General features: G+C 47.9%; 1 protein-coding gene across 1 annotated transcript in view; it reads left to right on the top strand.

The window, feature by feature from the left end:
• GATA4 (GATA binding protein 4) overlaps positions 1-14,900 on the top strand; it is a 74,753-nt gene extending 59,853 nt beyond the window's left edge. Inside the window, exons 4-6 of the mRNA XM_075341246.1 lie at positions 8,624-8,837; positions 13,240-13,352; positions 14,483-14,900. Of these exons, the coding sequence (XP_075197361.1) occupies positions 8,624-8,837; positions 13,240-13,352; positions 14,483-14,638 (483 nt within the window). The 3' untranslated portion in view covers positions 14,639-14,900. The remainder of the gene's footprint in view (positions 1-8,623; positions 8,838-13,239; positions 13,353-14,482) is intronic.
• The last annotated feature ends 12,470 nt before the right edge of the window (positions 14,901-27,370 follow it).

The following is a 27,370-nucleotide window of genomic DNA, read 5'->3' as shown; positions in this document are numbered from 1 at the left end:
AGGTTTTTATAAAAGTGACTTTGCTGCTAAATTTGTGTTTTACAGGTGCGGGCCTTGCCGGGAGGCTAAGGCAAAAAGAGGGGAGGAATGTAAGGGGTGGGCAGACCCCTTACAAGGAGGCGCAGTTTTCCCCCCCTGAAAGCTGTTAATGTTGATGTTATTAATAAAAATGTTTATACTGTTTTAGGCCTGCGCCACACATCCGTGCCTCCGGTACGTGTTTGGCATTTTTTACACGTACCGGCGGCACGGAGACACTTTAACCAATGCTACCCTATGGTAGCAGGCACACACACGTAAAACCACACGGAACGTGTGTCCGTGTGCGTTTGTACGTGTGTGCGATTTTCAAAGCGCTGACATGTCCGGTTTCTCGCCGGCAGCACGGGTGTCACACGGCCCGCACCCGTACCACACGGGTGTAGTGTGGATGCGGTCCCGTGTGACACGCGCCGGAGAAAACACACATGTCAGTGGGAAAAAAAAAAACATTAACTCACCTTCTCCAGCCCTCCTGTCTCTGCCGCTGCTGCCTCTTGCTGCCGACCGCCGCTCATTATTCTCATTGAATATTCACTTCACTGCCTGGCAGCAGCAGCAGCGGGGAGACGGGAGAGCTGGAGACCGAGGATCAGCACCACGGACAGCAGCGCGGACATCAGGAAGGACCAGGTGAGTATAATAATTACTGATTCTACGTGTGCTATCGCGGATAGCACACGTAGAACACACGTGTCACGCACGTACCAGAGACACGTACTTACCTGCACGCAACACGCAGGGAAAATACGTGTCTCTCGGCACGTGCGTGAAATTCACGTGAGTGTGGCAGAGGCCTTAGTGGGTTTCCCCTAGTGGCCGGGTGGGACGGCTGTCCCCATAGAAACAGTGCAGGAGAGAGGTGGAGCCGGCAACTTGGGGGAGGGAGAGAGTGTATTGTAAAAAAAAGGTTTTGAGTCTGGAGGCAGTCGGGTCCGGGACAGGAGAGAAGGAGCAGTGGGGGCAGGGTGTGGGAGCTAGGTGAACAGCGTACAGAGAGAAGAGAAAGAGAAAGTGTCTTCTATGGTGAAGCAGGTTTGAGTGGGTCGAGTCTGCGGTAGCCGGAGTGGGAGCCTAGGTGAAGTAGAGTAGCCGGGCACATCCCCACGAGAGGAGACGACAAGAAGAGGTGTTCCCCCATCAGGAGTTGTGAACCGAAGCTAACAAATTACTGCCATTGTTGTGAAGGTGCGTGCAATAAACATACCTTCTGATTCAACTGATCTTCGTCTGCAAAGTCTGTATACGTCTGACAGCGTTCTCTGTATCACCACACTCTGCCCCATCAAACAATCTCCTGTCCCAATAGTGACGGCGGGGCCGGGGGTTAGCCTGGCATGCAAAGGGGCCACGACTACAACCCCCGAGGCACCCCTGGCACCCCGTTACAAGTACACCAGCACCTTCTTCGGTCGCTATTCCCCTGCACCAACTCAACGGGTCCCGGGGCCACCATCCCTGCCCACGGAGGGGTTAACAACTTGCTGCACAACATCTCCCCTGGGTGTCCCACAACAGCAGCGGTGGTGTCCCACCTCACCACACACCGTGGGTGGCGTCACGAACCTACTACGGCCTAGCCCGTACATCTACGTCCCCATTTATTTTCGGCGTGCCCGCGAGGCCCCCGGGTCCGGAGGACCTCGAACCACCTCCCCCTGTAGGCCTGGACCCGAGCAGCGGCGGCTGCTGGCGCGGGGCAGCACAGAGGAGACCCAGGAGGACCCTACTGCTGACACAGAGACATAAAAAAGCTAGACTGCAGTTTGCCAAAATTTACGTGAGGAAGCCAAAAATCTTTTGGGAAAGCGTCTTGTGGACAGATGAGACCGAGATAGAGCTTTTTGGTAAAGCACATTATTGTACTGTTTAATGAAAACGGAATGAGGCCTACAAAGTAAAGAACACAGGACCTACCGTCACATATGGTGGAGGTCAGAGATGATTTGGGGGTGTTTTGCTGCCTCTAGCACTGGGTGTCTTGAATGTGTGCAAGCCATCATGATATTTGAAGAATAACCAAACTACTTTGGGTTGCAATGTGTCAGGAAGCTGGGCTTGTGTCTGTCTTCCAGCAGGACAATGACCCCAAACACTTCAAGACGCCCTAGAAATGGATGAAAACAAAGTGCTGGAGAGTTCTGAAGTGGCAGCAATGAGTCCTGATCTAAATCCCATTGACACCTGTGGAGAGATCCGAAAATTGCTGTTAGGAGAAAACCCCATTAAATATGAGAGACCTGGAGCAGATTGCAAAAGAAAAAAGTCTAAAATTCCAGTTGCGGTGCATTCTCACCACCGGCACTATAGAATCCTGATAGCGTGCCTTGTGCGAGTTGTGAGAATTCATTACTCTGCAGTCATTTAGAGTAACTGTAGACTTTCATCAAAAACTTAGGCAACCCCTTTAATGCCCCTAACATAAATAAAAATATTGTAACCATTAACTTCTCAGATGGCACAATACTTTATTAACAGAACCATGCATCATTAAATGTTACAAGCTTTGGATTGTTACATGTGTACAGGATCAGAACCAATAACAGCACAAGAATGCAGCACCAGAAACACAGCATCACAACTCTCATAAGTATAAAAATACATCACCATAACCACCAGCAGTACAGAAACACAGCATCACAACCCTCTTGAGTACCAGAATACATCAACAGAACCACTGTAATGCTTTAGAGCACGAGCGGGAAGTGGACCCATTGTGCCACAGCACACAGAATACCTGACGGGCGTGACTATGGCTCACAGCAGATGTTCACCAGAGCCTATGATGGTGAGGGGGAATTTCAGCTGCAGGAAGAAACCAGACACTCAGGGACACTTAGTACTGCAACAACTGACCCTAGGGGTATGGACACGAACAGTCTCTGATGAGGCAGGTGCAGCGGGGGTGGCTGATGCGGCAGGCTTGACTGGTATGGTGCAATGTAGCAGTGTCCAGTACAGCAGTCTTGGCTGATGTGGTATGGTGCAGCAGCGGCTGGTACAGCAGGTTTGGTTGACGTGGTATGATGCAGCAGCAGCCAGAACTACGAAACAGACAGTAGTAACAAAGCTGTAGCACATAGGTAAGAGATCTGAACAACTAGCAACACATCGTTAGGAATTCACCACATTGCCCAGGCACCTCCCATAAGGGGAGGGTCCCTTAAATATCTGATACATTTGAGCCATAGGCTGAGAGGCACTTCCACTCTTGGGCACGCTAGCCCTTCAAGAAAAGTGCTCTCAGGACATGTGAAGTGTGCACAAGCCCTGGGAAGTGACAGCAGGGACAAGGGACAGAGCAGCCACCGTTCAGCGGCCAGGAGGGTGAATGTGCTGGTGTCCTCACCAAGGAAAGAAGCTTGATCAGATGATCTGATTAAACTGCTCACGTCTCCCTGACCTGGAAGTGTCGGTGGTCCGGTCTTCAAGTGTACTCAAATCTAAAAGACGCAAGTACAATTGATCATTGGGAGGCAACGCTGCATCTTGTTTGAACCAGCCCCGAGAACAGACAGCTGCCACTAAGGCGCCAGCAAAATGCAGCCACCGGGGAGACACCTCAGCCCATCACATCAGGCGACCAACGGCGTCCACCTGCAGGCTGCGCTGGATGCACATGTCCCTCCTGCTTCCCACTCACTGGATATACCGTAGGTTATAGGAAGCAATTGATTGCCGTTATTTATTCCAAAGGGTGTGCAGCCAAATGTTAAGTTGGTTTCGTGGATACCAGCTCCAGCGATCCGTGCACCTGCCATGATTTTCGTGGATCTTTTGGCTCTACGGTGTGTTGACCATCACCTCCCTCTCTCCTCCTGTCTGGCGCATTTTGGGGGTTTTGTGGGAAATTCTGAACAATTTGCCTTTTCAGTTTTTTTTTCCAAGAAACACAAAGAAAAGAAACGTGTATAACAAAACATGTGTAATTTCAATCATTTTCTGGGAGAAAAACTTTACGGAACAATTTCAAGGGTGCCAACACTTTCATCTATAACTACAGATTATACACATATACACACTTTATTATTTATTATTATTCAGGTCTATCTATCCACTTTTTTTTCTTTTTAATTGACTTCTGTTGCTATATTCTGATATTCTGAAAGCCATAGCTGTCACAATGACTTTGTGATAGCAGGGAATCGGGGACCCTAAGGTGTCCCTCAAGCTAGGAGACACTATGCTATCACTGATCTCAGGTATACTCCTCATGGTGGGGATGCCCAAGTCTCCTTCCTGGCCGTGCTCGTGACCAGTCCTGATCTGATTCTCCCTCCCCTCAGGGTGTACCGCCCCACGGGCTCGGCTGCGACCGCCGAGCCGCTTGGATCCGTGCTCGTACTGCGGGTGGTGGCTCGAGCCTCTCACGGACCCGGCGGTCACGTCGCTCTGCAAGGGAGTTGGCGCTACACGCGGGGACTTGGGTGAGGCGTTCCACGGCCGGGGCCACGGTGGTTTGGTTTGGGATGTAAGTTCGTGACGCCACCCACGGGTTGTAGTGATTGTAGACACCACCGCTGTGGTGAAGGTATGGGGGGGGCTCCTGGGAGCGGTGTGATGGCGCAGCTAGGTGTTGACCCCTCTGTGGGTAGGGGGGTGTTTGTCCTGGGGCCCGGTTGGCGAGGGCCAGGGTGCAGGGTGAAGTGTTGCGGTGCGGTGCGGTGCCTGATGGCACTGTTGTACTCACTCTGACACAACACACTGGAGTCTCTGGTAAACCAAACGGAGTGATGAATGGGGCCCGCAGCCGGCTGCAGCTTCTCCCGGTATAGGTTGGTGGTTTCCACCTTTCTCCTGCACCTCTGTGTGTAAATGTTTGACTCCTATGCCTAGACACCGGTAGTCCGCTCCCCGACTTGTATATGCCGTAGGAGCCCGTTTGCCCGCAGACGCTGGCCCTTTGGGTCTCTATGCCCTGGCGGTGGCTTTGCCCTGTATGGTTGGGCTGTTGTCTTCTAACGGGGCTTGTGTGGGATAGGTCCTTAAGTCCAGTCCGCAATCAGTTGATTTGACTCGGCCCTGTCGATTCAGGGCTTTGTACTGGGTCTGAGTACCCCTCCTGGTGCTCCGGTTTCCAATCGGTACCCCGGTTCGGTACCGGCAGGCCACCGCCTGACCCCGGTCCCTACGGTTCCACCCGCTGTAATCCCAGCTCCTGCAGGCGGCCACCACCGTCTGCCTCCTTGCCAATGGTGACTTGGCCCCGACCCAGCCACCTGGTAGTCTCTTGGCAGGCCTGGACACAGGACTGCCCGTGAACTTGACTGCTCTCCACCTCCTCTAGACTACTTTGCACTTGTACTTGACTCTTTGCGTGTTTTTCCGCCTCCAGGCCTGTGAACTCCTCGGTGGGCGGAGGCAACCACCTGGCTCCACCCCCTGGTGTGGACATCAAACCTGGAGGGTGGTTGGTGACAAGATTTTTAGTTTGACTGATGTTCCCAAATCAGGTGGGGGGTGTGGTGTTGTGTGTGACTACCTGGGACAACCTGACTAGTCCAGGGCGTCACAAGGGAGGGACAGGAAAAGAGTGTGATGAAACCCACAGATAAAGACAGACAAGGGAAAACTAAAGCTCTGTCACACACCATGCACATACACACAAAGGTAAAGACAATGAGAGATTCAGGAGGAAAAACAAGCAGGAAGGAAGCTGCAAAACAACAGGGGTAAATCCCACAAGCAAAGTGCTCAACTTTCACAAGTAAGTCTGAGCCACCACATATCACAGAATAAACTATAGCTGGCATGGGTAGAAGGATTCTACCAGCAGAAACAGGAGGGGAGCAGCTGTGATAGATCTCCCCACAACATGTGATTAAAGAGCAAGCAGATTAGCAGAGATTACCTCTTGCCAGCCTGCCTATAAATCAGCACACAGCAGGATGACGCCCGAGTCTGCCTGTGTTGATCCCAGACGCCAGAGAAACCATTGAATGAAGTGTGAGAATCTGCAATCTGAACAGAGTCCCATGACGCCTTGACAGTCGGTGAAGTTTGTGCAGAACTCCGTGGGACAATAGCTTTTCGTTTTTGTATCAAAGCTAGTTTTGTAGTGGTATGAGTATCACTGCTCTTTTTGGGTCCATACAATTTTCTAATCTTTTTCTATTTCAATTTTTTGGGGACGAGGCGATATGTCCATAAAACAGTGATTCTGCAATTCTGATTTTTTTTGTTTTTGTTTTTGTTTTGTTTTTTTCTTCATTTCAGTGTTCAGCTTTTGAGACAAATATTTTTATATTTATATAAAATATTTTATATGTCAATCACATTTTTTTTAATTAATTTATTAATTTGTTTTTACATTTCCTTATTTATGTTTGTGATAAGCGATTATTAGAGCTGAGCGGACCCGTGGAAGTTCGGTTTCACCAGGTTCGGCTGGACTTTAGTTAACAGTTTTGTTCGGGACCTGGACTTGACCCCAGACCCCCAAACCCCATATAAGTCAATGGGGACCTGAACATATGTGCTGTACAATGGCTGTAAAATGGTCGTAGTAAATTCTAGGGGGAAAAAGGAAGCAAAATGGGAGTAAGAGCAGAATTATTGCCCTGCAAAGGAATGTGGATAGGAAATAAATGAAAAAAAAAATACAAAACCATTACGTGGGCTCCCAATTATTTTTGATAACCAGTGAGGGTAAAGCAGACAACTATGGGTTGAAACCCTCAGCTGTCAGCTTTGCCTTGGCTGGTTATCAAAATAGAGAGAATCACACGCAGTTTTTTTAATTATTTAAATAAATAGTTTTAAAAAATAGTGTGGAGTTCCTCCTCTTTTTGATAACTGGCTAAGGTAAAGCATACAACTGGAGTCTTGTATTATCAGGCTGGGAAAGCTCATGGTAATTTCGCCCTTCCCAGCCTAATAATATCAGCCCACAGCCGGCCCAGAAGTGGCACATCCATTAGATGATCCAATTTAGGCACTTTGCTTGACTCTTCCTGACTGAACTGGTGCAGGATTGTCAGATGACATCAAGTCCAGGGGTTAGTAATGGAGGTGTCTATCAGACCTCCCATTACTAACCCGATAAGTGTAAAGTTAAAAAAACACATGGAAAAATAGTTTATTTGAATTAAGACTCCCCACACGTCCTCATTCACCAATTTATTGAATACAAAAATTCCTCAACGTTCCGCCACAAGTCAGTTGGTGAATAGAAACTTCTTCATTCACAAATTTATTAATTAATAATAAATCCTGTAAGTTCCGACATAACGCTATTCTGTAATGTTCCATATCCTCCCATCGATTCCTATGGAGCTGCGTTTTGAGAACGAGTTTCCATGAGTCACTGCTGGTCAGCAGTAGGTATGGAATTTCTCGGGATAGTGACCAAAAGTGACCTATGAAGGTTCATTCTGAGAACTTTCTCAGAACGAGGCTCCATAGGAATCAATGGATATAGTGGGACATTACTCTTTGGATTATGTCAGAACTTCCAGGATTTATTTTGAAGTAATAAATTGGTGAGTGGGGGAGTCTTTATCCAAAGAAAAAACGTTGTCCCCTGTGTCTGTGGTTTTTCTAATTCTATACTTGCTGGTTTAGTAATTGGGTGTCTGATAGATGCCTCTCCATTACTAACTCCTATGCTTATTCCCAGCTGTCAATTCAGAGCTAACATCAACCCCACAAGGATTAGCCTGATTGCCACCACACCAGGACAATTGGGAAAAATCGGGCAAAGCACCAAAATTGGTGCCTATAATGCAGGCGCCACTTCTGGGGCAGCAGCGGGCTACTAATTTTAGGCTGGGAAGGGCCAAATAACCATGGGCGTTCCCAGCCTGATAATACCAGCCCCCAGCTGTCTGCTTGTTATCAAAAATAGGGCAAAGCCCACAAAAGTTTAATAAAAAAAATATTTAACAAAATGCATGGGCACCACCTTCTTTTTGATAACCAGCTAAGGTAAAGCAGACTGCTGGATGTTGCAGCCAGCAGTTGTCTGATTTACCTGCACTGGTTATCAAAAATAGGTTGGAGTCCACTCAATTTTTTTTTTTCAACAAATTTTACTAACACACGAACAGTAACCAAAATACGAACTTAGACACAGACTTTTTTTTTTTTTAAAAAAAGTGTTTTCGAGCCCGAGCCCTGGATAGCCGGTGTCTGGTATGAACCCCAAACTTTACTATTCGGGTTCGCTTATCCCTAGTAATGATTAAAATTGTATATAATTTTATATCTATACAATTTAAAAATATAAAACTATTTTAATTTTTTTTTTTCCATTTCTAATTAGTCCCCTTAGGGGGACTTGAACCTCTAATTGGCTTATCACCAATACCCAGTACACTGCAATATTGTAGTATTATTGCATTGTTTTGGGTAAGTTGACAATCTCCTAGGCAGCACAGATACAGGGTTAAATAATTTCAACATTCACCTTTAATGGCCACCATTAAATTGAAAAGTTCTTTAAAAGGTAGGAGGAAAATTTTCGAAATGTGAAAAATTAGCTGCCTTGTACTGCCACCTAGTGGCCAACCTGTTACTTCTGCCGCTTGTAATCTATCAGCTGTATATCAAGGATACTAGTAATGGTCCGTTTCCTCTTTTGCAGTCTGCATCCCGCCGTGTTGGCCTCTCTTGTGCCAACTGCCACACAACCACCACCACCTTGTGGCGTCGAAATGCAGAGGGCGAGCCTGTGTGTAACGCCTGTGGACTATATATGAAGTTGCATGGTGTTCCCAGACCCCTGGCGATGAAGAAGGAGGGCATCCAGACAAGGAAACGCAAACCAAAGAATCTGAGCAAGTCCAAAACTCCAACAGGTAAGGAGTCGAATGATTCTCCACTAAAAAAAAAGGCAAAGGGTCGAAGCTGACCAACTATGGATAAAGATGTCCAAGATCTTAGATATCTCCTGTCTTCAGATGTTCTCCTGTTTCTTGACCATTGAAAGACGAAGGTGTCTTTTTACTTGGTACAAACGTCCGTGTGGCCGAGAACAACTTGTGCTGCCATTCACCTGCACACAAAAAGACTTCGTCATAGAAAAACATAAAAAAAACCAATATCACCATCCAAAACAAAAAGGAGAAAATACTCATAAAACAAAAACTTTAAGAAAATATTAAAAAAAGTGATACATCGGCTCTTAAAGAGGTTGTCCACTACTTTTACATTGATGGCTTACCTGTTGGATAGGTCATCAGTGTCTGATTGGTCGGGGTCTGACACCCATCACCCCTGCCAATCAGCTGTTTACTGTGCTGGTGGAAATGCTTAGTGGCGGAGCTGCCCCATAAACTGATCGAGACTAGTGCAGTTATAAGACTAGTGCAGGATTTGAGTCATTTCCATGGTAACCTCCCCAATATTTAATGATGTTTTCTTTCCTTTGGCAGTCAGAGGGTTAATGTCAGTATTCCTTGCAAGCAAGCATTCTCATTACCTTCCCAGGAGTTTCCGGTTTGGGACCACTCCCAGTCCCTTAATATACCCTCTGCTACCAGCAGAGGGTGCTGGTTATTCTCTTTGCCATTTGGATGCTGGGACTGGAGGTGGAAGGAGCTGCTGAAACCTTATCTTGAAGTTGCTGTGGTGGCTGCAGTCTTGATGCTGACAGCAGCAGTCTGTTGTAGTGTTTTTCCCCTGTCGGTCTTCCTTCCCTGGTGTGTTGTTCTAGTGCAGCAGTGGGGCTATCGTCCCTTACCTGCCCACTCACTAGCCAGGATTATTGTAGGATCACTCAGGGCTTCACGTTCCTGCTCACTGACAGGTGAGGGTCTGCTAGGAGTGCTGGGTATAGCAGCAGGTAAGTGGAGGAGGTGTCCAGTTTCCACCTCATTAGTCCTAGGGCCCTCAAGTGTCCCCGGTTTACCCCTTGTTTGTGTGTTTTGGATCATGTTGGACCTATCCCAAGTCCGTGCAATGACACAGGGTACTGCTGATCCACCTCCCATTCATATCAATAAGAGGTGGCTGTGCAGTACCCGGCCGCATCTACTATCAGAAGTCACAGCAGGTCTGGAACTGAGCGTTTCAGGCAGATATTATTTTATTAACATATTTATTGAGAAGATATTGTCCGAGTAGTGGCCAACCCCTTCTACCTTTGATTATAAACTGATTACAGAAAGTTCGTTTGCTGGAACTCGGCTGGAGATCAGTTAAATTCATTCATAAACCTGGCAGTAAGTGTATAAATTCTCTACAGCATCACCACAGGTGAACCAAAGTATTGCACCATGTCCATTTACATCAATGGTTTGTCTAGGCAATACAGGACAGGATGGGTCCTCCAAAGAGGGAGACACTCTTTGTATCAGATCTTCCGTCTTAGATGTTAGGATTCCAATTCAATATACTCTTTATTAATTCATCAACAGTGAAATGTTTTAAAATATAAACTTGTAAGTAGAAATTTAAAAAAGGAATATTTTAAAAAAATAAATTTAATTGAAATTCTATGTCTTGGAAAGTTTACTTTGTCAGACAGACAGGTTACTGCTTAGCAAAAGAACTCCCCAGTGAGTAATTAGCGTGGGTAGCCTCCATTCTACACGTGTTTCCCCAAAAATAAGAGAGGGTCTTATATTATTTTTTGCTCCAAAAGCTTTCTTTTGGGGTGCCTGCTTTCTTTTGGGGGTGTCTGCTTTCTTTTGGGGATGTGTCCTTTCTTTTGGGGGTGCCTACTTTCTTTTGGGGATGTCTGATTTCTTTTGGGGGTGCCTGCTTTCTTTTGGGGGTGCCTGCTTTCTTTTGGGGGTGCCTGCTTTCTTTTGGGGATGTCTTTCTTTTGGGGATGTGTCATTTCTTTTATGGATGCCTGTTTTCATTTGGGGATGTCTGATTTCTTTTGGGGGTGTCTGCTTTCTTTTGAGGATACCTGTTTTCTTTTGGGAGTGTCTGATTTCTTTTGGGGATGTGTCATTTCTTTTATGGATGCCTGTTTTCTTTTGGGGATGTCTGATTTCTTTTGGGGGTGCATGCTTTCTTTTGGGGGTGTCAGCTTTCTTTTGAGGGTGCCTGCTTTCTTTTGGGGGTCTCTGCTTTCTTTTGGGAGTGTCTACTTTTTTTTGGGGGTGTCTGCTTTCTTTTGGGAGTGTCTGCTTTCTTTTGAGGATGCCTGCTTTCTTTTGGGGGTGTCTGCTTTCTTTTGGGAGTGTCTGCTTTCTTTTGAGGATGCCTGCTTTCTTTTGGGAGTGTCTGCTTTCTTTTGAGGATGCCTGCTTTCTTTTGGGGGTGCCTGCTTTCTTTTGGGGGGTGTCTGCTTTCTTTTGGGAGTGTCTGCTTTCTTTTGGGGATGTGTCCTTTCTTTTGGGAGTGTCTGCTTTCTTTTGGGGTGCCTGCTTTCTTTTGGGATGTCTGATTTCTTTTGGGGGTCTCTGCTTTATTTGATGAAGAGTCTTGCTGTATTCTTTAACTTTTTTAGCTGCTTGGACACTTTTATGGAACCACAACTAGGGCTTATTTTTGGAGTCGGGCTTATATTTCAATCATGGTCCAAAAAGCCCCAAAAATCCTACTAGAGCTTATTTTTGAGGGTAGGTTGTATTTTCAGGGAAACAGGCATGTTTTTCTCCTTTTTAAATATAAATCTAGTGATACAGAAATCATCTGAATCTGCTGAATATATTAGGAAAGTGAGTACACCCCTCTTTTGTTTTACAATATTTTAATATATCTTTTTATGGGATAACACTGAAGATACAATGTAAAGTAGTTGGTGTACAGCTTATATAGCAGAGTAAATTTGGTGCCCTCTAAATAACTCATCACACAGCCCAATTAGCCATATTCCCTCCCCGGTGTCATGTGACTCATTAGTGTTACATGGTCTCCGGTGTGAACCTGCAGGGGTGTTACATTCAGTATTATCTCTCACACACTCTCTCATACTGGTCACTGGATGCTCAGCATGGCTCCTCATGGCAAAGAATTCCCTGAGGATCTGGAAAAAAAATAATTGTTGCTCTACATAAAGATTGCCGAGGCTATAAGAAGATTGTCACCACCATGACACTGAGCTGCAGCACGGTGGCCAAGACCATACAGCGGATAACAAGAGAGGATCCACTCAGAACAGCCCTTGCCATGGTCAACCACAGAAGCTGAGTGCAGGAGCTCAGTATCATATCCACAGGTTGTCTTTTCAGAATACGCGTATGAGTGTTGCCAGCATAGCTACAAGGGTGTGGGGAGGGGTCCGCCTGCAAGTGCTCAGACCATACGCCACACACTGCAGAGGTTACAGGGGTGGGGGTTCCGCCTGTCAGTGCTCAGTCCATACACCACACACTGCATCACATTGGTCTGCATGGGTGTCATTCCAGAAGGAAGCCTCTTCTACAGACGATGCACAAGAAAGCCATAAACAGTTTTCTGAAGACAAGCAGACTAAGGACATGGATTACTGGAACCGTCCTGTGATCTAATGAGACCAAGATAAACTTGTTAGCTTCAGATGGTGTCGAGCGTGTGTGGCGGCAACCAGGTGAGGAGGACAAAAACAAGTGTGTCCTGCCTACAGTCAGGCATGGTGGTGGAGGGTCATTGTTTGGGGCTGCATGAGTGCTGCTGTCTGTGGGAGCTACAGTTCATTGAGGGAACCATGAATGCCAACATGTGCTGTGACATACTGAAGCAGAGCATGATCCCCTCCATTCATATTCCAACATGATAACAACCCCAAACAACACCAAGAGCACCACTGCCTCGTTAAGGAAACTGAGTGTAAAGGTTCTAGACTGGCCAGGGGCCTCCAGACCTAAACCCTATGGCGCATCTGTGGGGCCTCCTCAAAAGGAAGGTGGTGGAGCGCAAGGTCTCTAACATCCACCAGCTCCGTGATGTCGTCATGGAGGATGGAAGAGGATCCAGAAGCTCCTGTGAAGCTCTAGTGACCTCCAGGCCCAAGAGAGTTAAGGCAATGCTGGAAACAATGGGGCCACACAAAATAGTCACACTTTGGCCATTTTCACTTAGGGGTGTACTCACTTTAGTTGCCAGCGGTTTAGACATTAATGGCTGTGTGTTGAGGTATTTAGAGGACACTAAATTTACACTGTTATACAAGCTGAACACTGTCCCATGAAAATACATAAAATTAAAAAATGTGAGGGGTGTACTCACTTTAGTGATATACTGAATTAACTTATTAACTGTTCTTTTTTTATCATATTTTGTCTTTTCTCTTGTTAAAAGTTGATCTTATGTTGTTTCTACCAGGACCAAACGGCACTGACAATCCCACTCCATCTACCACCACCTCAGATGACATGCGCCCCATTAAAATTGAGCCCGGACTCTCTCCTCCGTACGGCCATTCATCAATATCTCAGGTACTAGAATACGGATGCGTGTCATGGGACCGGTCACATTGAAAATACCATCCAATCTGCAGGTAGCAAGTTATTTAGCAGGGGCAGCTGAACAGATTGATGTATGGGTTTGGGGGGAAAGATTCCGTTCAGCCGGTATTTATTCTTTAGAGCTTGATCCTATTTTGGCCTTGGGAGTCCAATAGGCGGTCCTACTTAGTGATTGACATCTATGTGCTCTCACACTGAGGAGGCCCACCCACTGGACTCCTAAACACAGGCCTCAATTATTATTAATTATTACTAGCTATAATTAAACTTTCCAACAATATATATATATATATATATATATATATATATATATATATATATATATATATAAAATCAATCTGCCCGTAGACTGTACTGCATACTGTCATGCGATGTTTGGCTCTGCACGCACTTGGTGGCACCGCTGCATCAGACTCTGTTCACAGAACAGAGTCTGATAAGCAACCTGAGGCTTCAGTATTGTTCAGCCAGAGCCGGGCATCGGCTGATTCAGGTTCTTGTCTTCCGCCCTTCAGGAGGTAATTCCTGTAGACTGGTGAGCAGGAACTAGGAGCTTAGGTTGTTAATTGCCACATGCAGCTGTGTCTTTCCTATTTAAGGCACGGGTTTAATCCAGTATGCGTCGATTATAGCTTCAGCATAAGCTCCAGCAATCCCAGTCTTTTTGGTGAACCTGTTTACGGTGATCTTTGTTGCGATATTGAGTGCTGTAGATGTTCCCCTGTTGTGTGTTACTTTCTCCCGTGTACAGACATTGTCTCTCCTGTGTGTTTTGAGCGCAGTGTGTATTTGTTTTCATTCTCCCTTGTCTATATCGTTTTTGTGTGGTTTTGTCTTTGTGTTTTCCAGCCCGCTTCAAGGGTGGGGGAGAGGGGCAGTAAAATCAGGGCTTGGACAGGAGTTAGGGTCAAGCTGGGGGCTCGGACCTGGCTACCATCAAGCCTACCTCTGAGATAAGGAACAGCGCTAGGTTTCCAGTTTAAGAACCAGTTTAGAGGCCCCATGTTTTGTCATTACATACCCCATGATGAGTCCTCTATAAAGTGTTCGGCTTGCTCATATTTCTTCATCTACTCATCATCGGTTATCTTTTTTTGCAGGCATCAGCTTTGTCTACTATCACAAGCCACGCATCATCATCTATTCATTCAATGGTGGGTCTGAAGCTTTCTCCGCAGACCCATCACTCTTCAATCAACACATCTCCTCAAACCAGCTCCAAAAATGACTCCTGGAACAGTTTGGTTTTAGCCTAGTGCGACTCTCGCCCTTAGTTTTTCAACTCCTCCGGTCATGGATTAAAGCATTGGATTTATCAATCAAGGATTTTGGTCAACGAACATCGTGAACGCTGCACCTGAGAGACATGACTCAAAAAATGTAAAAAGAAAGAAAGAAAATAAAAAGATAAAATAAAAGAAAAAGTAAAGAAAAAAATAGAAGTTCTCAAGAGATTTAAAGAAAAAAAAAAAAACTTCTGCTTCTTAGAAGTAAAAAAAAAAAAAACAAAAAAAAAAACTTAGCAAAGTAATTTAATGTTTATACTTCTAGCAAAGGACTTTTATACAGTGGACTGTATTTAATGTGAACGGACAGATAGGCGCCTGGAGGAAAGTCAACGATTCTACATATCGAGAACAGAAACGTTTCCATGTCTAAAGCAATTTTTTTTGTAAACTTTGAGGTGGAAATTGCATTTATTAATGAGCAACACTGGAAGTGTCTGGAGAACTTTAAGCTTTATTTGCATCTATAGTTATTATTTTGGAAATCGGCACAAATTTAATTTAAAAAGAAGGGGGACTTTTTGTTCTTCATGAAGAAAGGGGCGCCAACGCGCGTTTCCACTGTCTGAGTCTTTTCTTATGTTTCTCCCAGTTTAAATTGTTCTTTTGTTTGTATTGTTTTTTTGTTGTTTTTTTTTATGTGAGTAATTGCCAAAATTTTTTTCATCTTCGTCTGTCTCTTTCCAAAGTCTTCTTAAGGAAGTCACGCTGTACGTCTTACAGACACAAACAGACGAAACCCACAAACTCGTGAATTCTGAGACAAATCCATTAATGTTGACTCCCACGTGAAAGTTATAGGGACGCCACCAATCACTCTGTAAAATCTAGATCCGTACGGTGGAGTGTGACAAAACATGAAACTGTTATCGATAATCTGTTGTTTTGTAAATTTTTGAGTAAATTGAAGTAGAATTTAACTTTGCAATTTATTTAAGTATGACATTTGTATTCTTTTGATGACTTCGCCCGGTATGATGCCGGTGATTCTTCACTCTATCGTCGTAGCCATTCCGGTCATAGTAAATCACCACACTCCGTTGCCAAAAAGTCAATAACATAAAAACTTCAATAACGTTCTCAATTAAATATTCAATTTTCCAAAAGTTTAGTCTACACCAAATCGAATGACTCAACTTTGTGTAAATGTACTGAAAATGTTTACTTCTACTATAGGCTTGATGTCTATAAATTAGCGAAGTTGGTTATGATTGACGTCTACAGGGAAGTTAAGGGTTCGCTTAATCAGTAGGCAAACTAAAGGGTGCTTTACACACTGCGACATCGCTAGTGGTAGCACTCGCCCCCGTCGCTCATGCAACATTTGGTGCTCACTGCTGTAGCAAACATTATTGCTACGGCAGCGTCACACGCACATACCTTGACAGCGACGTCGTGTGACCGCCGAACAATCCCTCCCTCAAGGGGGAGGGGCATTCGGCATCATAGCGATGTCACTGCGGCGTCACTTAAGCGGCCGGCCAATAGAAGCGGAGGGGCGGAGATGAGCGGGACATAACATCCCACCCACCTCCTTCCTTCCGCATTGCCGGTGGATGCAGGTAAGGAGATGTTCGTAGTTCCTGCGAAGTCACACATGTTGATATGTGCTGCCGCAGGAACATCGTACCTGTGGCAGCAGCAATATTAAGGAAAGGAGCGACGTGTCAACGATCACCGTTTTTGAACGATTTTGCGATCGTTGATCGTCGCTCTTTGGTGTCATACGCTGCGATGTCGCTACTGGCGCCGGATGTGCGTCACTAACGACGTTACCCCGACTCTATATCGGTAGCGATGTTGCAGCGTGTAAAGCACCCTTAAGACCCAATGAACTTTATGATCCAATGGTTATCATGCTCTTTACATGCCAAGACAAGAATGTGGCTCATGGGTTTTCATGTTGAGGAGTTTGACACTTCCGACAGATGATGATCTGGAGACACAACTTCTGGTGTTCCCCTCATCACAAGGCAAATAAAGACCTGAAGGACTTGAAGATCCAACGGTCATCATGCTCTTTACATATCAAGAAAAGAATGCAGCTCATGGATTTTCATTTTGAGGGATTTGACACTTCCAACACATGAGGATCTGGATACACAATTTTTGGGATTCACTTCATCACTAGACAAACCAAGACCCAATGAACTTGAAGATCACATGGTTTTCATGCTCTTTACATGTCAAGAAAAGAATGAGTCTCATGGTTTTTTTTATGTTGAGGAGTTTGACACTTCCAACAGATGATGATCTGGAGACACAATTTCTGGGGTTTGCTTCATCTCTAGGCAAACCAAGACCCAATGAACTTGAAGATCCAATGGTTATCATGTGCCTTACATATCAGGACAAGAATGGTTCTTTATGTTGAGGAGTTTGACACTTCCGACAGATGATGACCTGGAAACACAACTGGTGTTCATTTCATCACTAGGCAAACCAAGACCCAATGAGCCTGAAGATCCAATGGTCATAATGTTCTTTACATGTCAAGAAAAGAATGCAGCTCATTGGTTTTCATGTTGGGGAAATTGACACTTCTGACAGATGATGATCTGGAGACACAATTTCTGGGGTTCACTTCATCACTAAGCAAACCAAGACCCAATGGACTTGAAGATCCAATGATTATCATGCTCTTTACAAGTCAAAACAGGAATGTGGCTCATGGTTTTTCATGTTGGGGAGTTTGTCACTTCCGATAGATGAGCTGCAGACACAACTTCAGGGGCTTGCATCATTACTAGGCAGACCAACACCCAAAGGACTTGAAGTTCCAATGGTTATCATGCTCTTTACATGTCATGTCAGGACAAGAATGGGTTTTCATGTTGGGGAGTTTGACACTTCTGACAGATGAGGATCTGGAGGCACAATCTTTGGACTTCACTTCCTCAGTGGACAAACCAAGACCCAATGGACTTGAAGATCCAATGGTCATCATGGGCGTTACATGTCCAGACAAGAACGTGGCTCATGAGATTCCATGTTTGAGAGTTTAACACTTACGACAGATGATGATCTGGATATACAACTTCTAGGGTGCACTTCATCACTAGGCAATCTACGACTCAATCAACTTCAAGATCCAATTGATATCATGCTCTTTACATGTCAAAACAAGAATGTGGCTCATGGGATTTCAAATTGAGGCGTTTGACACTTCCAACAGCTGATGATCTGGATGCACAATTTCTGGGGTTGCTTCATCACTAGGCAAACCAAGGCCCAATGAACTTGAAGGTCCAATAGTTATCATGCACTTTACATGTCAAGACAAGAATGGCTTTTCAGGTTGGGAAGTTTGACACTAAAGACAGATAATGATCTGGAGACCCAACTCCTGTATCTTTAGATGCTTTCTACTTAAATTACTATCTTTGGATGCAATATCACTTAAGGCATATTCCATTTTAAAGACAATAAATGGAGTATTGCTATGGAATGCCATCACTTTATCATAAGTTGGGGTCCAACTTCTGAAAACAGAATGTAAGACCTGTCGTCTGCAGATAAAATCTGGCAAGGTTACGCTGATATTGATCAGCAACTTTTGTTTCCGGAGCTCAAAATGTTTGGAGAACCTGTTTCTGTTTACTGATCTTGAGTTGTATCCCCTTCTAAGTTTTCTCTTCACTGGAATGAGACCATACTGCAGTTCCCAAGTCTATGGGTAGCCCGATGGGGCAGAAAACTTATGAAGTGGACACAAAGGTACACCAGTAGAGATGAGTGGACCCATGGAAGTTCAGTTCCGAGGGTTCAGCCGGACCTTTGTCCCCCTTCACACGCACGTGTCTCCGTTACGTGCTTGGTCCGTTTTCGTATGTACCGGAGACACGGACACACGTACTCCAATATTATTCAATGTTTGGAGTTACACGTGCGTTTTTCCGTATGGTCCGTGTGCGTGATACGTATGTGTATCCGTATTACACGGATGCATGTCCGTTTTCTGCACGGAACACGCACACACGCACCCAATGAAACTCTATGGGTCCGTGAGCACATGTACGTGACACGGATGCATCTCCGTATGGTCCGTGTACGTTTTGTGCTTTTTTGAAGAGATGTCGGTCAATCTTTTTTTTCTGCATATGTCAGTCAAGCTCCCTCAGTCCGTCGGTCGGTCTCTCTCTGTCTTGTCTGTCCCTCTCTGTCTGCCGGTCAGTCTCCCCCCTCTCTCATATTCACCGTTCCCCGATCACCGGTGCGGCGCTGCACAGATGTTAAAAAAACTCCGGCAGCTTTTACTATTTTGAAAAAGCCGGCCGCTCATTATTCAATCTCGTATTCCTGCTTTCCCTGCCCACCGGCGCCTATGATTGGTTGCAGTGAGACACACCCCCACGCTGAGTGACAGCTGTCTCACTGCAACCAATCACAGCCGCCGGTGGGCGTGTCAATATCGAGCAGTAAAAAAAAAAAATTAATTAAGAAAAAACGGCGTGCGGTCCCCTCCAATTTTTATATCAGCCAGGGTAAAGCCACACGGCTGAAGGCTGGTATTCTCAGGATGGGGAGCTCCATGTTATGGGGAGCCCCCTAGCCTAACAATATCAGCCAACTGCCACCAGGAATTGCCGCATTCATTAGATGCGACAGTTCTGGGACTGTACCCGGCTCATCCTGAATTGCCCTGGTGCGGTGGCAAATGAGGTAATAAGGAGTTAATGGCAGCAGCCCATAGCTGACACTAAGTCTAAGATTAATCATGACAGGCGTCTCCCCGAGATAACTTACAGGTTAATCATGGAAGGTAACGAAAATAAACAAACACAATGAAAAATCCTTTATTTGAAATAATAATAAAAAAAAAAAAAAAACACCCTCGCTCACCACTTTATTAAGCCCCGAAAACCCCTCCAGGTCCAGCGTAATCCACGGAGGTCCTGCGACACTCTCCGCTCTGCTACATGAGGCCGACAAGAGCTGCAGTAGAACACCACCGCTCCTGTCAGCTCCACGCAGCAACTGAAGTGAGAAGCGTGATCAGCGATGATGACACTCAGGTCACTTGCGGCCACCGCTGGATCCTCCAACTGTGACAGCAAGTCTCCCGAGTGACTGAAGTGCGCTGCGCGATCAGCGATGAGTTGCACAGGTGAGTTGCAGTCTCGGGTGGAGGACTCCAGCTAGCCGTGGGTAACCTGAGTGACGGCAGCGCAAATTGCGCTGCTCACTTCAGTCACTCGGGATTAGCGGTCACCAGTGGGTCCTTCACGGGTGACCGCTAATCAGGACGCGACACAGACAGCCGCGGTATGACAATGAAGTCGGGTGAAGTTCACCCGAGTTCATTCTCATCGCGCGTCGCTGTCTGCAGGTATGTAGCAACGTCATTGTGCATCACACACGGAACATTTCACACGGACAACACACAGACATTACACGTACGTATCACACGCACACACGGCTAGCATACGCCATCACACGGATGTCACACGTACCGGAGAAACGGACATAAAATACGGAACACGGACCCGAAAAACGGAACGTGAGAAACGCATGTGTTTTTCACGTGCGTGTGAAGGGGGCCTTAGATAAAGTTTGGTTTGGGAGCAGGACTAGAGTGAACCCCAATGCAGTTTGGGTCTCCACTGACATGCAGCCAGTCATAAACAGATCAATTCCCAGGCGGGAGGGTTCAGTTTTTCCATTTTTTGGGGGGTGCACACTACATCCAATCATGCACTTGTTACCCCCAGTGTGAGCCATTCCAACAATGCAAGCGGCTCATACTGGGTTGAGCACTGAGCATACATGAGCATACCAGAGATCAGCATACGTAAAGCACCTGGACTACCGACTCAACCTATGTTTTTTTTTGTAAAGTCTGTGTTCGGTATGAACACCGAACTTTGGGTTAGCTCATCTCTATACACCAGCGCTCTGAACCTTTCAGTCTCACAGCATCACATCGATTGGTCCCAACCTTTCATAAACAGATGACATATTTTATATTCAATCACTTAAGCTGCTTTCACACTGAGTTATTACCTATGTTCACTGGTCCTGTCAGATCTTCCGGCCGAACCACACCCCCCCTTGCAAAATTGGTTTCGGACGCATGCGCCGATGGGCCATTGACTATAATGGTAGAGACTGAGTCACTGTGTGCTCTGTCTTCCACCATTTTCGGGCGTATAAGCTTTCTGGAGGTGGACATCCAGAAGAGGTCCACTACGTCTGGATGTCCGCCTGCAGAAAGCGTATACGCCCGAAAATGGTGCAGGACAGTACATACGGTGACTCCGTCTGCACCATTATAGTCAATGGCCCTTTCAGTGCATGTATTTTACGGGGGGGAGGGGTTCGGATGGAAGCTCCAATGGGACCAGTGAACAGGGGGAGGAACGCAGTGTGAGAGGAAGCTTATAAAAGGTAACGATACACAATTAGGAATGGCAAGAGATACATTTCCACCTTGTTAGGTATAGTATGCCATGTCTATTTCTCTGTGTAGGGGAAACAGAATCTGCCTAATTTAGCACTGTAGACCCTCATTCTATATATAAGTGAGGTCAATAACTGCAATATTATAAAGATGGGAATAACCCTTTATTAAATAACAAATCTGGGCACTGGACCACCCAAAATGGCAGTTTGAAGAATGTAGACAATGGCTGGTTACTAGTGATGGCCGCCCTTTTGAGTGATGAAGCGATTATCCAAACCGTGAGCAATATAACAAAGTAAAGGACATCACAAACATTCGTTTGACCGCTGCAGCCAGTCGTTGGCTTCTTGAAGGGTAATAAGATACAATGACTTCGGTTCCAAACTCCACCGCCTTCTAACCGTGCAATTGCAAATCAATGAGCATGATTGATGAAAATGTCTTTAGTAAAGATAAACAAGTGGACATTGTAAATATAATAACTTTAAGGTTTCCGATGATGAGAAATGTGATTGTTGTTATTATTAAAATTATGCAAAAGTGTTTTTTCCCCCTTCATAAAGCTGGATGTATGGAAGTAACAAAAGGCGTAAAACACAAACACACAGGTAAAAGATCTATGTGAGCATTATATGAAGGGGCCACAAACCAAGCTTCTAACAACCTTCCAAATATCAGAAAATAAAACCTACTAAATCTATATTTGCTTAATCTTTTTCTTTCAACCTGGGTGGAGTAATAAGAGTCAACATGGTGGAAATTCACCTTTATATATTGCTTGTGAAATCAAACTGACAGCAAGGACAAAGGAGGCAATTTATCATTTCCACCCCAAAAAGTCACAATTTTTTGCCTCCCATTAAAGTTTCCTAAAAAAATGCATTGAGCACAGCGGAGAGGACCATGGTTTATCTTATTCCTGGAAACTGAGTCTTACTTATTGCAGAAATTGGTGTATATGTTAGTGTGAAAGCCAGATTAAATTAAGCGGATCTTACCGGAAGGCACTTTTCCATTCAGAATGGTAAATAAAATTCCAGCTAAAATGATTCACTCCAAAGTTAATTTTTAAAAAAGATTAAAAAAAAAAAAAAAAAACCCCAACCTTTTTAAAATTAGAATCTGTACATTAATTAAAAGAAATTAAGTAGAATAACCCTCCTATATTGCTTTTACCAGGTTGTCTGACTGCTAAAATCCCATCAATCTCTAAAACGAGGGGCTTTGCTGCTGTTCCCAACATAGAGCAACTTTGCCATCTATCTGCATTTAGTTTTCTTCAAGAGACAGGTCAGATTTTTTTATTTTGTCTTTCTCTATTGACTACCAAATTTATTTGCTATTAGTCATGAGCGGGCACTACCATGCTCGGGTGCTCAGTACTCGTAACTAGTGATGAGCGAGCACTACCATGCTCGGGTGCTCAGTACTCGTAACTAGTGATGAGCGAGCACTACCATGCTCAGGTGCTCTGTACTTGTAACTAGTGATGAGCGAGCACTACCATGCTCAGGTGCTCTGTACTTGTAACTAATGATGAGCGAGCACTACCATGCTCGTGTCGCGGGCGGAGGAGGGGACGCTGCGCTCACCCACTGCTCGGGTCCGGCTGCTGCTACTGCTGCTCGGTGGTGGCTCGAGCGGTGGGCCGGATCCTGGGGACTCGAGCGGCGTTCCTCGCCCGTGAGTGAAAGGGGGTGGTTTGGGTTTAGAGATATTGTCCGTGACGCCACCCACGGTTGTGGTGATATTGGTGACACCACCGCTGCTCTGGACGGGGATCCCGTGAGCGATGACAGGGAGCAGCTTGGATGTTGGTTCTCCCCTCCGTGGGTAGGGGGGTTGGTTGTCCCGGGGCCCGGTGATGGGGTAGGGATGGATGGCAGGCGGGTTACGGGGCCTGGCGAGGTGCAGGGTCGCGGGGGCAGCGCTGTGCCGCACGGCACGGTGGTACTCACTCAGCCAATGATGAATGCAAAGTCTCCGGTAAAACAAACGGCTGGATGGACGGGTCCCACAGACGGCTGCGGTGTTTCTCCTCCCGGCAGGTTGATGGTGACTGCCTTTCCCTGCACCTGTGTAGTGTAACGGTTCCAATGGGTTCCCACCGGTAACCCGCTCCCCAGCTTGGATGGGTGCTGAAGGAGCCCCATTTGCCCGCAGGCTCTGGCCCTGGGAACTGTAGCCTTGGCGGTGACTGTTTCCCTTTACGGTTTGAGCTGTCGCCTTCAATCGGGTCTTGACTGCTGGGAAACCCCGGAGGTTCCCTTCGCTAACGGATTTGACAAATTCAACGGCGACTCCTAGCCTTTTCGGGGTCTGTAAGCCCTGCCGGATGGTGCTGGCTTCTCTTTGCTCGCCGATCTGGTACCGCCGGGCCACCGCCCGTCCACGGTCCGCACGGTTCGCTCCAATTAGCCTCTCCTGCAGACGGTCACCACCATCTGCCAACCTTGCTGTACCGTCCGGGCAACACCCGGACCACCTTCAGACTGCTCCTCTACCACTTTACTTCCTCTCCCTTCCACTTCAAACTCTGATCTGCTTCCTTTTCCCGCCTGCAGGACTGTGAACTCCTCGGTGGGCGGGACCAACCGCCTGGCCCACCCCCTGGTGTGGACATCAGCCCCTGGAGGAAGGCAACAAGGATTTGTGTTTGGCTTCGGTGTGCCTAACCGGGGTGTGGGGTGTGTTGGTGTAGTTCTGTGACGACCTGGCTTGTCCAGGGCGCCACATTACCCCTTAGTAAAATGCAGACCGTCCGCGGGCTGCTCGTCCATCACCGGTTTTATTTTTTCACGAACTGAAAAGATATAACGGTAAAACATGTAAAACACAAGCAATTTTCATTCTTCCCACATCGGGAGGCACATTTCTTAAACGTTACTAAACGGTTGTCTTTATTAACGGTACGGCTTCCGATCTTCTCCCACCCAAGCAACCTGGCCCTGATGCTGCCCCTAAGCAAATGGGCAGCACCCCTTGACCCCAGTCCAGCACCAAGTTGCCCGAGCGGGTTCTGTCCCTTTCAGGGGACCCACGTCCATGGGGACCCCTGAACCCCCGGAGGATCGCCACCGATTACGGTAGTGGCGGGCCTGGGCCATCCCTTTCCTCCAGGCCCATCCTCCAAATCAGCCTCTCCGGAGGCGGTCACGGTTTCAAGCCAACATTTTTATTTACATACCACAAGTTCGTGGTTGCCCTGCTAGTTCTCGAGCTTGTCCGTAAGCAGTTCCTTACGCAAGGATCAAAGACAGTCCCTACGGGGACAACAGTGCTTCGTAGCCAACGGGCTACCACAAACAAAACTGTAGGGTCCCAAAGGAGACTTGCTGTAGGGTCCCAACGGGGACTGACAGCTGGGTCCCAGGGGCCATCCACAACACCTGGCTCCGGTACAGCTTCCTCCTGCGGCTTTCCCACAGTCCACCATCGAACAGCACGAGCCCCCAACACCACCCTCACACAGGGGTGACACTGTCCCACAGGACTCCATTTTCAGCTGCCGATGATGCGGGTACGACTGCTCCTCCAACCGGACTCCTTAGCCTTGAGGGCCGTCTGGAATGTCAGCAGAGCCCCAATGGGGACCGACAGCAAGGTAACCGGGAACCGCTACCATGCTCTAACTTTTCTTTCTTAATCAGCAATCCCGCGGCACAGCTGCCTTTGCTGCCGCTCCCGGTGCGGAGCACTTTCTGCTTGCTCCGGTTCAGGCGGGGGCCCAGCCGGAGTCCCCCCGTGCCGGCTACGACCGGTACCTTCGGTAATGACGGACCCCGCTGTGACATGGCCTGCTCTGCCTCCTGGCAGCTGCATCCCCGCCGTGCCTCAGCCGAGGCCGGGTGTCTGGGAGCGGTCAGCGGGACTCGCGGTGCTGGCTTCTGGGCGAGGGTCGCCTCCGTTGCGGCCGGGCGGACTGCCAGGGCCGTCGTCCTCTCCGTTGCGGCTGGGATGCAAGCCAGGACGGGTGCCAGGGCGGTGGTAAAGGTAGGGCCCGGGGGCCGCAGGTCTTGGCCCTCTCCCACAGACGCTGCGGGCTCCGCTACCGGTGGCAGGGGTAACGGGTCGGTCTGGGTGTCGGCCGCGGGCATGGGCAGTGAGGGAGGTAGCGTGGTAGACAGCAGCAGGCCGGGCCCCTCAGCCGTATCGACCGATCCCTCGGGGACATAGGGGCGTGGGTCGCTTACCCGCTTCTCTGAGACCACCTCCACTTCGGATGCCCAAACGGTTGCGGCCAGGCCCTTCATCTCCGACGTCCACTTCGCCAGCATGAAGTGGACTTGGGCCGGGAGCTCCTGGCACATCTTGCTTCTGGATCCAGGAACGTGTTTCAGCAGAGTCCTGGCGTCCCTGCACGCTGCAGCGCTAGTTACATGCGGCTGCGACCACCGCTCCTCCAGCGGCTCCATCGGGCGCAGACATCTTGTTTCCGTCCCCCTTAGTCTTTTTCCGGCTCCTCCTCTATCAGGGCGGGGTTTGGCCTTCGCGCCTCCACTGCTCGAGGAGACGCTCGAGCAGGGACTTTTCGCGCCCAAAATGGTGGTTTCTCAAGTTTTTCGGCCGGACCTCTCCGGCGGTCACAAGGCGCACCTCTACCAGACGGCAGAGCGGTAAGATCCTGTTCATGACGTCAAGTTGTCGCGGGCTGAGGAGGGGACGCTGCGCTCACCCACTGCTCGGGTCCGGCTGCTGCTACTGCTGCTCGGTGGTGGCTCGAGCGGTGGGCCGGATCCCGGGGACTCGAGCGGCGTTCCTCGCCCGTGAGTGAAAGGGGGTGGTTTGGGTTTAGAGATATTATCCCTGACACCACCCACGGTTCTGGTGAGATTGGTGACACCACCGCTGCTCTGGACGGGGATCCCGGGAGCGATGACAGGGAGCAGCTTGGATGTTGGTTCTCCCCTCCGTGGGTAGGGGGTTGGTTGTCCCGGGGCCCGGTGAGGGGTTGGGTAGGAATGGCAGGCGGGTTACGGGGCCTGGCGAGGTGCAGGGTCGCGGGGGCAGCGCTGTGCCGCACGGCACGGTGGTACTCACTCAGCCAATGATGAATGCAAAATCTCCGGTAAAACAAACGGCTGGATGGACGGGTCCCACAGACGGCTGCGGTGTTTCTCCTCCCGGCAGGTTGATGGTGACTGCCTTTCCCTGCACCTGTGTAGTGTGTACGGTTCCAATGGGTTCCCACCGGTAACCCGCTCCCCAGCTTGGATGGGTGCTGAAGGAGCCCCATTTGCCCGTAGGCTCTGGCCCTGGGAACTGTAGCCTTGGCGGTGACTGTGTTTCCCTTTACGGTTTGAGCTGTTGCCTTCAATCAGGTCTTGACTGCTGGGAAACCCCGGAGGTTCCCTTCGCTAACGGATTTGACAAATTCAACGGCGACTCCTAGCCTTGTCGGGGTCCGTAAGCCCTGCCGGATGGTTCTGGCTTCTCTTTGCTCGCCGATCCGGTACCGCCGGGCCACCGCCCGTCCACGGTCCGCACGGTTCGTTCCAATTAGCCTCTCCTGCAGACGGTCACCACCGTCTGCCAACCTTGCTGTACCGTCCGGGCCACACACCCGGACCACCTTCAGACTGCTCCTCTACCACTTTACTTCCTCTCCCTTCCACTTCAAACTCTGATCTGCTTCCTTTTCCCGCCTCCAGGACTGTGAACTCCTCGGTGGGCGGGAGCAACCGCCTGGCCCACCCCCTGGTGTGGACATCAGCCCCTGGAGGAAGGCAACAAGGATTTGTGTTTGGCTTCGGTGTGCCTAACCGGGGTGTGGGGTGTGTTGGTGTAGTTCTGTGACGACCTGGCTTGTCCAGGGCGCCACATTTGGGTGCTCTGTACTCGTAACTAGTGATGAGAAAGCACTACCATGCTCGGGTACTCAGTACTCATAACTAGTAATGAGCGGGCACTACCATGCTCGGGTGCTCAGTGCTCGTAACTAGTGATGAGCGTGCACTACCATGCTCGGGTGCTCAGTACTCGTAACTAGTGATGAGTGGGTACTGCCATGGTCGGGTGCTCAGTACTCGTAACTAGTGATAAGCAAGCACTACCATGCTCGGGTGCTCTGTACTCGTAACTAGTGATGAGCGAGCACTACCATGCTCGGGTGCTCAGTACTGGTAACTAGTGATGAGCGGGCACTACCATGCTCAGGTGCTCAGTACTCGTAACTAGTGATGAGAGAGCACTACCATGCTCGGGTACTCAGTACTCATAACTAGTAATGAGCGGGCACTACCATGCTCGGGTGCTCAGTGCTCGTAACTAGTGATGAGCGTGCACTACCATGCTTGGGT

Source organism: Anomaloglossus baeobatrachus, chromosome 3 (assembly GCF_048569485.1).
Source record: "Anomaloglossus baeobatrachus isolate aAnoBae1 chromosome 3, aAnoBae1.hap1, whole genome shotgun sequence".
Lineage (NCBI taxonomy): Eukaryota > Metazoa > Chordata > Amphibia > Anura > Aromobatidae > Anomaloglossus > Anomaloglossus baeobatrachus.
The sequence above is the reverse complement of the archived record's forward strand: the minus strand, read 5'-3'. Positions and strand labels throughout refer to the sequence as shown.